The sequence below is a fragment of the Xenopus laevis genome, chromosome 2L, assembly GCF_017654675.1.
Source record: "Xenopus laevis strain J_2021 chromosome 2L, Xenopus_laevis_v10.1, whole genome shotgun sequence".
NCBI lineage: Eukaryota > Metazoa > Chordata > Amphibia > Anura > Pipidae > Xenopus > Xenopus laevis.
Genome location: NC_054373.1, coordinates 182,518,381 through 182,532,153, shown reverse-complemented (window position 1 = coordinate 182,532,153; position 13,773 = coordinate 182,518,381). Strand labels below are relative to the sequence as shown.

The window sequence follows — 13,773 nt, the reverse complement described above, 5'->3', positions numbered from 1 at the left end:
TGAGCATGTTGCTTATTATTGACTATTATATAGTGAATAAAGTACCCCCTCTTGTAAAATATAAGGATATTATAAGTTACCGAGGAGTTTCATGACCATATAAAAGTACGAGGCCGAAGGCCGAGTGTTTTTATACAGGTCATGGAACTCCGAGGTAACTTATAATATCCTCATATTTTACAACTGGGGGTACTTTATTAATTATAATACACAAATTTTAGTGAGTCATGTGACAGAAATTACATCACTACTCACCGTTTATAACTGATGACATCACTACTCACCATTAATAAGGATATAATTTACAAGATATTCATGGCTTTTGTGTATTATAATAGATATACACATTTTGAAAGACACAGTAGGAAAGAGGTCCCTGCCCTATAGAGCTACCAATCTAAGCCTGTAATTAAAATCAATCTTCTCAGTGCCCCAGGGTTAGTAGCCCAATTTCATCATGAGGTCTGTTTACCAAAGGGTGATCAGAAAAAGTGGCATTGGTACCCTTGGCCAAGTCTCTCATTTGCTGCAGGTTGTTCTGGTTGATCAGATGATACTTGTTCAAGGCAAAGTAACACCAGAGGCGCGAGAACAAAAAGGTGAATATACAGCAATGGCCCAGGAAAGGATAAATAGTTTTGCATGCAGGGCTGGATTTTAGCAGCAGGTGCCCCTAGGCAGTGTGGTCCTATTGCCCGCCACATGCAGTGCTCTAGTGAGCGCAGATACACTGGAGCACTGGCATTCTCGGTGCTCCCTATAGAGCGGCTGGACGCCATGCCGTCCCTAGGAATTTGCCGCCCGCCTGGGCCACAAATCTGGGCCTGATTGCATGGATATTTACTGGATATTGAATTTTGTTTATTCAACTTTTATTATTTGTTATGATATGCTTTGAAATAAATTGGGCCACAAGGCTGTCAGGACCAGAAAGTGAGGGCTATAGTAGAAGATGAACTCCAGGTATTGCTGGACAGGTTCCCAAAGGAACAGAGGCATAATCTGAATATCTGATCACAATCAGGTCACAAATCAATACAATAGAATATCACAGGGTTGCGCTGTGCCAGATGGTTCGTACAAAACAAAATAGCAACAGGCTTTATTACCAAAGTGCCGCAGGGTTAAAATACAGAACTTGAGGTAGATAATAGATGTCAACACAGTCAAAGGCAGAGCAACGATCTGTGACACCAGTGTGGAAACAGCTTTGGGAGGTTTAAAGTTCACCTACTAGGGTTTCTAGTGAATGTGATCTGGATCCCAAAACAGAAATGGACCAGGGAAAGAACATAGCCTGGATCCCTCTTCAGTTAACTGTAGTCCCTTCACTTAGGCAAGCAGATCCCAGAAGAGAGCTACTCCCTTCTATCACTCCTAGTTGGAGCACAGGCTGCTATTGATAACTAGTTCTATCTGTCTAACTTTCCTAGAATGTGCTATGACTTTCTATCCTGTAACTGATTAAAACCCTGTTCATAGAGTCCTGTGATGTCACTTTCTCAATTGATAGAACTTTATTGGCTATAGATACTTGATTGTGCAGGGTATGGTGTAGTTGCCTTGAAAAAGGTCACAAAAGGGCTTGAAATGTCACGATGGCTATACAAGTTTGAATGAATAAACGTACACACCAGAATGCTTATTGGGAGCCCCAAAGGACATCTGGGAAACAAGAAGGCCCAGGAAGAACCTTGCTTTGGTGCCCAATCTACAAGGAGGGCTGGGAAAGGCTATAAAGCAGCCCCCATAGAATCTTCCAGAGATGAAGCTGGAGCTGCCCACTAATACAGATAGGATCTTTGCAATAAGCTGTGGTATGCTCACTTGGAGGAGAAGCCTTGAGCTCCAGCCTTCCGATGTATTGGAAGCCACCAGTGTGTGGCCCCTGTATGAGGACAGGTCCTTCCACTAGTTGGAAACAGTATCAGACTGGCCTGCCGGGCCAGAACCCCTCTCCCAATGCTCGTTTTAAAAAAAAATTTGGCAACGCTCTGGATGGCACTGTGTGCACTGTGAGCAGAGGATGGTGCCGTGTGCACATGCGCACAGAGGGGCGCGTCATAGTAGGCCAGTCTGACCCTGGGTGGAGGCAATGTGCTGTAAATCCCAGTTCCCAGTATCATCCATAAACAAAGACGGTCAGGTATGCTGGATTGCAAACAATATGCCTGGTTAAGTGAGTGTGATTCGATTCTGCAGGAGTGTGCCAAGAAAGGGTCACATATACTGTATATATTGCTCATAGCTAACAATAATCTTTGGGCAAATGAGGTCTGAGAACATCACTCTTTGCTGATAACTCTACAACACAATACATTACAATATAATCCCATAGATAATGTTACAGGTACAAAGGGATGGACGGTGACTGGCAGAGTTGAAGGCCAACCTGACAATATTAATATCATTAAATACATAAATAATAGAGGAGGAACTTGGGCAGCAACATGATGAAGAGGAGGGAACATTGGCGCGTGATGTCCAACACATAAGCTCTTAGTGGAACCATCATTCTTTATTTATTGCAAAAGCAGTTGTTGTGCAATGGAATTAGTAAGTCTTGTCCCTGGCACACAAGATAGACAAGTGCCCAGCAGAGAAGCAAATCTCAATGCAGAACTACCTACTTCTGTCACAAATACAGATACAGCTCTAAAGCTTACTGGAAATGATTTCCCTTTTACTCATCACAACTTTTTACCTGCTCTTTAAGTCAAGTGTCCAACCCAATTCCATGCTTTTTCCCTGCCCGCCTCCCAAGCACTGGCCAGTTTCATATAATCAGAGTCATTAATTGGGTGAAAATGTTGGTTATTTGTTAACACAATCACAGCTGCTTTATGTTTACTTACGGCAATTAAGATGCACATACAATTTTTAGCAAATGTTATTGTTGTAACAAAAAATGTCCAACCCCATGTGGAATATTTACTAATTAGCTGGCATATTTCCCATGGCAGGCACTTTATTAACACATGGCTGGACCCCCTTTTATATAAACTCTTCTGAGCATCGTATGTGCCATAATCCTCCCTGGAGTGGAGCAGAACCCAGAGGTTTCACCCACATGCAGATGCCAGTTTATTGCCAACCTGTAAGTGTTTAGACTTTACATTAGGAACTGAATGGTGAGTGCACAGGGATATAATATATTATATATAATATAATATAGATAGAGATAGAAGCAAAAAGTCATTATCATGACTGTCTAATAGACATACATTACTATTATTCTAACAGCCTCCCTTTGACCTAAGATTGCTTGGCTTTATCTTTTTTATTAAATTTATTTAATAATAACATTAATTACATGAACAAAACAAAAGGATAAATAGTCTTTAAAGGAGAAATAAACCCCCCCAAAGAAAAGCCCCTACTTACTACCCTAGATAGTCTCCCTCCCTGCTTCCCCCCCCCATTGTTTATTACCCCTGAAAGTGTCCCAACTACATTACTTACATATCAGTGCAGAGTAAGTGCAGTGGAGCTCATGGGCGCCATCTTCAGGATCTTCGGTCTTCTTTGGGTCCTCTTCCCTTCGGCAATTCACTGCACTTTTGCACAGTTGCTACCAACTGGAAGGGGAATGAACTATGCGGGGGAGGGGGACCATTTTAGGGGCTTTGCCTATGGGGGGGGTTTAGTTCTCCTTTAATGGTAAAAGCGTGGAGTCTTTTTCTGAGCAGCCACTTTTAAGGGCTAGTCCACACGAGGAGATTCAGGGAGATTGTGTCGCCTGGCTACTAATCGCCTCGTCTTTTGAGCAACTATCTCCCTGAACTGCCTCAGCGTTTTTCCCCATAGGCTACAATGAAAAGTTGCCTGCGTTTATGCACACACGGCGATGCGTTTTCAATAGTTGCCCAAAGCTCAGTGAGGCAATTTCAGGCAACTATTGAAAACGCATCGCCGTGTGTGCATTAACGCAGGCAACTTTTTATTGTAGCCTATGGGGAAAAACGCTGAGGCAGTTCAGGGAGTTCTCCCGGAATCTCCTCGTGTGGCCTTACCCTAAATCTCCATCAACATTGCCCTTCCATGCTAATTTTCTCCATGGTGAAAATTCTCTAAAGAATTTCCCCACTACTATTGTATGGGAAATATACTGGCTAAATTTAGCTGAGAATTTAGATCAGGAGAAAATTCACCACATTTCTCTTGAAAAAGTGAACTTATGATTTTTACTAAATATTAGATGTTTTGTGAAAATACACCTGACAAACTGGGGTGAACTTTGGTGAAGTTAGATGAGAAAGAGAAAACTTTAGTAAATGTGTCCCTTGGTCTCTAGTGGCGATGAGCAAAATTTTTCGGCAATTTGTCACACGTCAAAAATTTGTAGCATAATTTGTTGCGCTTAAAAAAAATTTTGTCTCTCATAGACAATGCATTTCAGCGAATCTTCGTTGTTTTATTCATTTTTTGCCAAAGCAAAATGTGGGGACAAAATCGTGCGTCAACAATTTGAGATTTACTACACCCCAAGACTGCAAAAAGTCAGAATCCGAAAATCCACTATCTCAGACCTGCCGAGGTTGTATATAAGTCAGTGGAAGAGGTCTCTATCCAATTTGGAAGTTTCTTTGGTCTGTGCTGGAATTTGCCCGAAAAGGCCAAATAGTCTGAAAAGTCTGGCTTTTCGGGAAAAAGTCAGAAAAAATTGAGCGATTCGGGAAAAAAATACAAAAAAATGTGCGATTCGGACCTTTGCTCGGTTTTATTGAGTTTTTCTCCGATCCAATTAAATTGAGCTTTTTAAATAATAAATAACATCAAATCATGGATTCTAGTTTGGTCTGATTTTTTTCACAAAAAAATTCTGATTTTGATAAAAACCTCCCTCAAGCGTTGGTGTTACTGTTTTGTTTTACAATTGTGTTGGACTGTTACTATTGATACAAAAAAAGTAGGTTTCCTAATGGGACTTTCATTCTTGTCTGCTCTACTGCCTTCTAGAACAAATGCCACTGAACCATTGGGGAGCCCAATTAATATGTACAGCTTTGTAAAACCTCTCTAATTAAAGCATGGCTAACCCTCCTTTTCATCTATGTTTTATTAATTTGTTTTTTTCAGCCTCCCCAAATACATTTTTGCATAATTTATTTATAATTTTTTTTCTTCTTTTTTTTTACTTTTTCTGTGTGAAGTTTATTTTGTTCTTTTCCTGTTTAGGTTGAGTGGCAAGTAATTAGCCTCTTTTATTACCCTCTTCAAAGTGTTTTTTTATTACATAGGGTCTGGCTGTCCTTCAGCTGTTCTTCTAATTCTGTGTATTTAAGGACCATTTAGCTAGAGTTTGTTTGTTTAGATTTATCTTAGATTATTGAAAAGGTGACTGCATGTATACCTGCTACTAATCCAGACAGAAAACAAACCTAAGAGCATAATAATCCACCATTACAGCCCATTACATTATGGGGGTTATTGATGAAAATCCAAATTTTTCTGATGTTTTAAATAAAAACTAGAATTCCCGATTTGCCCTTCTTTATCAATAAAAAAAACTTCGAATAAATTGGATCTGGAAAAACGGGACTCTTTCGGTTTGTTGCACAAAAAACGCAACTTTTTTTCCGTGGATTGTGGAGCAAAAAAAATCAGAAATTTTCTTATTTGATGCCAGAAAAGTCCATATTTTTCGCGGAATTCTTGGAAAAATAGAAATGTTCAGATTGTCGTGCGAAACACAGTGCTGACAATAATATCTTCAAATTGCAAATAGGACCTCTGCCATTGACTTCTACAGGATCCCGACAGGTTGAGTATTTATAGATTCTGACTTTATGCAGCCTTGGGGTATAATAATATCTAAAAAAATTTGTGTTTTTCCCACAAAGAATTCAGATTTTATAGTAAAAAAACACAAACATTTTTCGAGTTTTTAGCATTCACACTTTAATAAATAACCCCCTTAATGTACAGCCCCATTTTACAACAGGCTAGAGGTGTCCCATTTCATGATATCCTTGTAGCCCAGGAATGTTTCAGGGACATTCTCTCTCACTACAGTTTCAACAACTCTTTTGCCATTAAAGGAATACTGTTATGGGAAATGTTTTTCCCCCAAATCGTATTAGTTAATAGGGCTGTTTCAGCAAAATTCTGCACTGAAATCTGTTTTTCAGAGAAAACTGATTTTTTTTTTCATATCTTATTTTGAAATTTGGCATGGGGCTAGGCATGATGTCCATTTCCCAAGTGCCCTCAACCCTGGTTTTTCTTGATTGAGTGCTATTCTCATTTCTACCACAAGGGAGAACGACTTTGCTCATATTGAAGTACAATGAGAAGGGGAGAAACAAGGGCTGTCTCAAAGCAGTTCCCTCCTGAAGTGCTAGCTCATTCTCAATGCTCAGAATCAGGCCCAATGCACCAAGATGGATAATCTACACCCATACTACAGCTAAAAAAATACATTTGTTGGTTCAAGAATAACATTTTAAATGGTAGAGTGAATTAATTGCCATGTAAAAAATGTAATTAAGAAATAAAAAGTAAACCATAAAAATCATGACAGAATCCCTTTACCTATGATTACTTGGGGTTTCTTTGCAGATGGTCTTATTCTTTGCCTCTATTCTTCTTGTCTCCATGTTGAAGCTCAGAAGAGAAGACTATGACCATCTCAATGTCTAATCAGACTGCTGTCACTGAGTTTATCCTCCTCGGGTTTCCAGGTCTACAGCCGAATTTCTTTCTTCCAGTCTCACTTACAATGTTTCTTGCCTACATTGTTTCACTGATTGCAAATAGCACAGTCATCATATTAATTATCCTGAGAGAACAACTCCACCACCCCATGTATATTATTATTGCTAACCTTGCTCTCTCTGACCTTCTCTTTGACACAATAACATTACCTAAAATAATTGCCAAATATTGGTTTGGGGCAGGGTCTATATCATTCAACGGGTGCTTCTTCCAACTCTTCTGTGTCCATTCCCTTGGAAGTCTTGACTCCTTCATCATTATGCTGATGGCTATTGATCGTTATGTTGCTATCTGCAAACCTCTCAGGTATCACTCCATTATAAATAATAAGGTGGTGACTCTTCTTTGTTGGTTTTGGTGGCTCTGTGCTGCTCTAATTGGATTGATGATTGCTTTAATGACCGGTCAACTCCCTTACTGTGGACGTAACCGTGTTGAGAACTGTTTCTGTACCAATGCAGTGGTATTAGTGTTGGCATGTGCTGATATCACCTTGGAAAGAAAGAAACGTTTTATAATTGCTTGGTCTGTGCATCTCTTCCCATTGACTGTTATTATTCTCTCATATATTCTCATAATCAGGGTTGTGCACTTATCAGCCAACAATGAGAATTGGCAGAAGGCATTTTATACCTGTACCACTCATTTATTAGTCATTGGCTTGTACTTTATTCCCAGGTTGTTTGTATATAGTACAAGTCAGATCCCTTTGATTCTCCCACCTGATTTAAATGTGTTACTTATTTGCCTCTACACATTTATCCCCCATTTAGCCAGCCCCATTATTTTTTGTCTTAGAACCAAAGAAATTAGAAATATGTTAGGGCTCACGTTCAATAGATTATTCCACCTGAAATCCGAGCACAAATCTAGTACCCAATAATTAGAAGGCAATGTATTAATATTATTACATTAAGTAGTGATGCGGATTAGCAAAATAATTGAGATATAGACAATGTGCATCTATAGAAGGTATTTGCTATCTATAAAGAACCCTCACCCTCATTTGTAGCCCTTATAACTACTAGTCATAGGCTTCTTGGGATTCTGTTTTAGGGTGCTACTCTTTTTCCAAGGTTTTTTTTACTGGTGCATCTGGTTATTAAGCAACTTTTTTATTAAATGTTACTGAATGTTATTGAATGTATTCTAGCACACACTCCAAAAGACCTAGCACACACTCACCTAGATACCTGGAAGGTCATCAATACAATTTAGCAGAGAATGAGGATCAACACTCTGACCAGTAATGGGTGCTTAGCCTTTTAACAACTACAGAATGTGGCACAACTTTTTTTGGGCAACTAGCTATTTCTGATTTCATCTTTTGAGGTTCCATGTTGAAGTAAAGAGGAGCAGTTGCTTCTGCTGTTCCTATTAATCAAACTGTGGACCCAAACAAGTAGAACAATTGAAAGGTGATAATAAAGTGTATAGCCTCTAATGCTGTGACCATCCATTCAGGCCTCCAGCCTCCTCAGTTGGTAGGATACTCACAGGATCAGTCCATGATTGAATAACATCCAAGGCCCTATGATACCTAAATGAAGGGTTCAATAGGATAGATACAGACTAATTCGGACTCCATATCTCTTTGCACCTCAGTTTCTCTGTATGTTCTTCTTTTCTCTTAATGAAATTGTTGCCTTCTCCATCAACACCTCTCAATGAGAATACGTACAATTCACAAAGTGTGATGTAGATATTCTGAGAAAATCTACAGTCTCTTTTTTATTTTCTTTTTTCCTGATTCATCTCTCTCTTGGTAAACATAAGTGAGTTTTCTATTGTTATTGATTAGCTTTCTCATACAGGTTATAGGACATTAGTAAGAAGGTAACATTCTGAACTCTAAACTGAACCTCTGCAGATAAAAAATCTAGATCATTTTAGAAATCCAAAGAATAACCGAAAAGCCATTGCAAACTGCCTTGAAATAATCTTGTCTAAATAGCATGAAAAATAATAATGAATTTGAATATCTATTATAATAAGTCAAGTCAACTGTAGTTGCTGTATTTTTTCTCTTGAAGGCGTTTCACTGGTGGCTTTCTCAAATCAGAATACCATGATATACCATGACTTGGATGAATAAGAACCTTCACAGAATTTGAGTAATTTTCCAAACTTGAAATTTCAACTATTATTCAATTATTTATTGTAAAAAAATCTTGACAGTCTTAAAAAATTGGAGGGAGCCAATGAAAATTGAAAATTGAGGAACGATACATTTTTTTTTATTGCAACCAAGTTTTTTTTAAAGTCATTTTCAAAGGGGTCATCAGAATATCTTCACATGTGTGCAGTTTGGTGCATTACAATTAATGAAAAAATATTGTTTTTTTTTACATGTAATGTGATAATTTTAATGACTTTTCTATGGCATTACAACAGTATTCTGACAATGCAGCTTTGGTGGTAGAACTTGGCATTAAATTCCAAGGGCAAGATAAGATACAGAACATTCTTACTCTGTCAAGGAGAATTAGGAACAAATACTAAATCCTGCAGTTCTGAATCCTCAATTTGAGCCCCTGTTTTTTGCCATGACTTGACCTTTTTACATTTAGATGAGTGTTTTTCTCTCACATGCCTGGCATTACAATGATTAAGATGATTATACTATACATGAAAAGATCCTATTTTTGTCATTGAATGAGCTGTAAAACACCTTTAATAAAATTATCATGAAAACTCCTTTGACTGGTCTTTATATTTTAATATCAGTCCAACACTAGTATAACTTGTTTCTTAAGGTCCTTATTTTATGTTGTGACTTCCATTAGAAATTTTTATTATTATGGTGTTGGGCTGCCACCTGCCCTTGTACACTTTGTGGAAGAAATTCTTATAATTAATATGAAGGGCCTTACTACTAGAGGACAGTTCCAGTTCTTTCAATGAAGAATACAGAGGTAATATTCTTCATCATCATGTCCTTTAAAGTATAATTTTAATTTATGTACAAAAATGCATTTTTTTCATAAATTTCTAAATTTTTAATAAATTTTTTATTTAATTTAAAAATTTGGTCTTGAATTATTAGGATTCTGGGTTAGTCACAACAATGCACAAATGAAGAGTCTATCGAAAAGTGGTTGATTCTGCGCACAGCCAATTTTCAAACTTTCAATGAGTGCTTCAATACCCCATAGATAGATGTACCGACCATCCAAAATGTCAATAAATCATTGGAAAAGAGGAGAGCACTCCAAACGCAGATTAACTGCTTGTGGTTGGTGTTTATTTCAAACTGCTATACATGACATGTTTCGGGCTCTTAGTGCCCTTTCTCAAGTGCCCTTGGGCACACATGAAGAGTGTCTGGGGACAGATTCAAGAATTAAAAATAGGGAATTGCGTTTATCAAAATCCAATTTTTTCTGATTATTTTGTGAAAAAAAGTCTGACCAAACTAGAATCCACAATTACCAAAAAGCCTGAATTTTTCAGATTTTTGCCCAAAAAGCCCAAAACTGTCGGATTTTCAGTTAAACCCAGCGCAGACCACAGAAACTTCTAAATGGTATAGGGACCTCCCCCATTGACTTATATACAACCTCAGCAGGTTTGAGATTTTCAGATTCTGGCTTTTTGCAACCTCTGGGTATAATAAATCTCAAAAAAGTTTTTTTCCCCACTAAAAATTAGGAATTTATAGTGCAAAAACTTGAGTTTTTCGTATACGGACTTTAATAAGTAACCCCCTAAATGTTCAGAAAGAGAGGGTTTTAGAAGGATACCAGCAATAGGGGCAGGACAATAGGGGCACATTGAACAGCCCCTACTGATCTGTCCTTAGTGAAAGTATTGATGTAGGTTGAAAGAGGCATGTGTTAGAGAACAAAGAAGAGTGCCTTCTTTTTGGCTACCTGATGTTGCAGGAAAGTAATCTTGATTTAAAATACAATTTCTTTGTTTTCATTTTAAAAAAATTATAGAACAACTCAAATCCAAAATTGTGCTCTGTAGGCCTCAAAACTGAAGGGCACAACCAGATAACAGCTTTTGAAACAGAGTGGTGCCAAGAAGGTTGGAGCCACTATGACACTGTGAGGATGGCTCATGTGGAGGAACATCTCCCTGCAGAGGGAATTCCATTGAATATCCAAAAATGTCCTAATAGTTGCACATACCTGCCAGTCTTACTAGATAGGTACAAATGTTTTTGAAGGTCTGACTGAGCAGTTTAATGTTGTGGTATCTAACCTTTGAGAATACAAGATATTGTATCTTGTTTGAGGGACTTGAGTTAAATGACAATGGGTAACAGGTGGGGTGAGTACCCTTTTGTTGAAATATTTATTTATTTGTTGAAATATTTACTTTATAGTAACGTTCCTCTATCCCTTTGATGAAGAGATCATTTGTTTATTTGATATAATTCCTGTGTAATTATTTTTCCCAGTAGTCACTGGCACCTAGAATTAACCACTTTTTTAGCTACCATTGCTGGCACCCAGAAGCATTGGATGATAAAAACATTAGCCATCAATTATAGGCATACAATCCAACTGTCCTCAGTTGGGGGGTTGGGTGTATCTGGACTGGGAATCTCAATTTTTACAAGACTAATTTATATCTAAAGTGATCAGATACTGATATGTGTGACTGGATTTGAACAGATGAATGGCTCTAGAGCTGTAGGTCACAGAGTGTATAACAAGGGATCAAGGACCTACAGCTGAAAATGACTGATTATTTTTAGACTTACAAAATCAATGTATCTGGGAAACTATTAAGGGGGAAGGCATGTTTTTGGGGCTGAGGAAATATAAGGAAATAATGCTCTCTATTGGTGCCTATGTAGTCAATGCCCTAAATTGGAAGTCCTGCTGAAATGCTGACTGTGTATTGCCTGTCATTGGCTGCCATTATAGTCTCATATATTTTACTAATCAGAGTTATACACTTTTCAACTAACAATGAAAACTCATGGAAGGCATTTTATACCTGTCACGCACCGTTTTGTGAGGCTTGTGAGAGTTTAAGAAGACTGGGGTTTAGATCAGGGGAAGTCTAATAGTCATAATCCAAAATATCAGGCAGAAGTAGACAGCAGTCAGATGTAGTTGGAAACAGTCCTATAATATCAAACAACTTTCCCAGGAATTTAGCAACACTAGACCTACAAGGCACTTTGGAACAGGCAGGGCTTGGGATTCTCATCATTCATGGGTAGTTGTCTGGCTGTGACCTGGGTGATTTAAGATAAAAATGGACACCTCTTGAAGCTGCCACCCTATAAACAGGCCCTTGAGTGTCTATATAGAATACAAGGCCCTGTATTTATAGTTATATAAAGGAGATATGCAACAGTATCAATGCTGCACCAGCTTGATGTGTCATTTCCTCAGAATCCTAAGCAATATAAATAATATATATAATATATATAAATAAATGCATGGCCAAACAAAAATGCTTATTGCCCCTAGAACACCGAGTTGTAAAAATGTAGTACCAACTTAAAGTTCAATGTCCCCAGAATCCAAAACAAGTTACTAAAACACAGAGCAGGGCTAATTGACCTACAGTTTGCCCAGTGCAAATGAATGTTACATTGTATGGCAGAACTCTATATAATTATTACTCTGCATAGAAAATGTCTGTCTCCCCTCTGTCTTGTCTCATATTGAAATACACGTCATTTATGGCTAAATAATCGAATTGACCCCCACTGCCACCAGCCAATATGAATTGCTGTATACCCCTGAATAACATTACTGGCTCTCCACATTGTACATATAGTCCCACTAACTATGATGCTTGTAAGTAAATAAATATAAACCCTTCAGTCCTAGAATGAGGGGAAGCATTGGTATGAGATGTTCCAGTTCAGCACACAAGTATTTAGCAATTGATGGACACAAACCAGCACTCAGTTGAGTTAGAAATGTAACTAGAAATGTAATTAGAGTGCCCCCCAACCTCTTTATTTCACTCATTGTTGATAGGGTGGGAGAAGGTAAATGGGCAAAGTAAAAGTGGGATAGATGAAATTAAAAATACTTTTCAGACCTTGGCACACAGGCTCCCGCATCTGCTGATGGCATTTAAAATGAAGATATAATTTTCCTTAACTAATTAATGGGCACAATTCCCATGGCTGGTATTTTAAATTTATATACAGAATCCACTTCTATATAAATTCTTCTGAGCAGCTGATGTGCCATAATCCTCCCTGGAGCGGAGCAGAACCACAACATGCAGATGCCAGTTTATTGCCATCCTCTAAGTGTTGAGACTCATTAGAGATTCAAAGGTAAAGACACAGACACATGACACTGATAGACAGACAGAGAAGAAAGAGAGACATACAGGCAGTAGATAGATAGATAGATAGATAGATAGATAGATAGAGATAGATGATAGACAGATAGATAGATAGATAGATAGATAGATAGATAGATAGATGATAGACAGATAGACAGATAGATAGATAGATAGATAGATAGATGATAGATAGATAGATAGATAGATAGATAGATAGATAGATGATAGACAGATAGATAGATAGATAGATAGATAGATAGATAGATGGATAGATGATGGATGAATGGATAGATAGATATGATTTATGGATATAAATAGATAGATAGATGGATGGAAATATGGATATATATACTGTATATAACTATATTCAAATAGTTAGCCCCTAGCTGTCCTATTGCATTAAGCAAAATTAACAGCAGATGATATTTTTTGGAGAGGAGGCTGAGAATTGTCTTCCAGAAACTTTTTCTTAGGCAATAAACCAGCAGCTGATATATAGCAAGAGCTGTATTTGGAGACAAGTAATGTTGCTTTGTTGGTGATACTTTCCTTGTAAACAGAAAATTTACAAAGATTACTTTAATTGCAGCCCCTCTTTTGACCAATGACTATTGGGCAATCTTTAATATTAATAAGGGCTAATGCAGGTTTATCCATCTCTAATCCAGACACAGTAGGAGTATAATAATCCAACACAAAAGTCAAAGAAAAAAAATGATATTTCTTGGCTCTCTTTGCAGATGATCTTTTTTTTATCATCTCTCTTCTTCCTGTCCATCCATG

General features: G+C 37.8%; 1 protein-coding gene across 1 annotated transcript; it reads left to right on the top strand.

The window, feature by feature from the left end:
* Nucleotides 1–6,622: 6,622 nt before the first annotated feature.
* or52r1.L (olfactory receptor family 52 subfamily R member 1 (gene/pseudogene) L homeolog) lies at nucleotides 6,623–7,600 on the top strand. Its single transcript, NM_001085845.1, is given in 1 exon segment — nucleotides 6,623–7,600. A coding segment is annotated over 1 exon segment (978 nt).
* The last annotated feature ends 6,173 nt before the right edge of the window (nucleotides 7,601–13,773 follow it).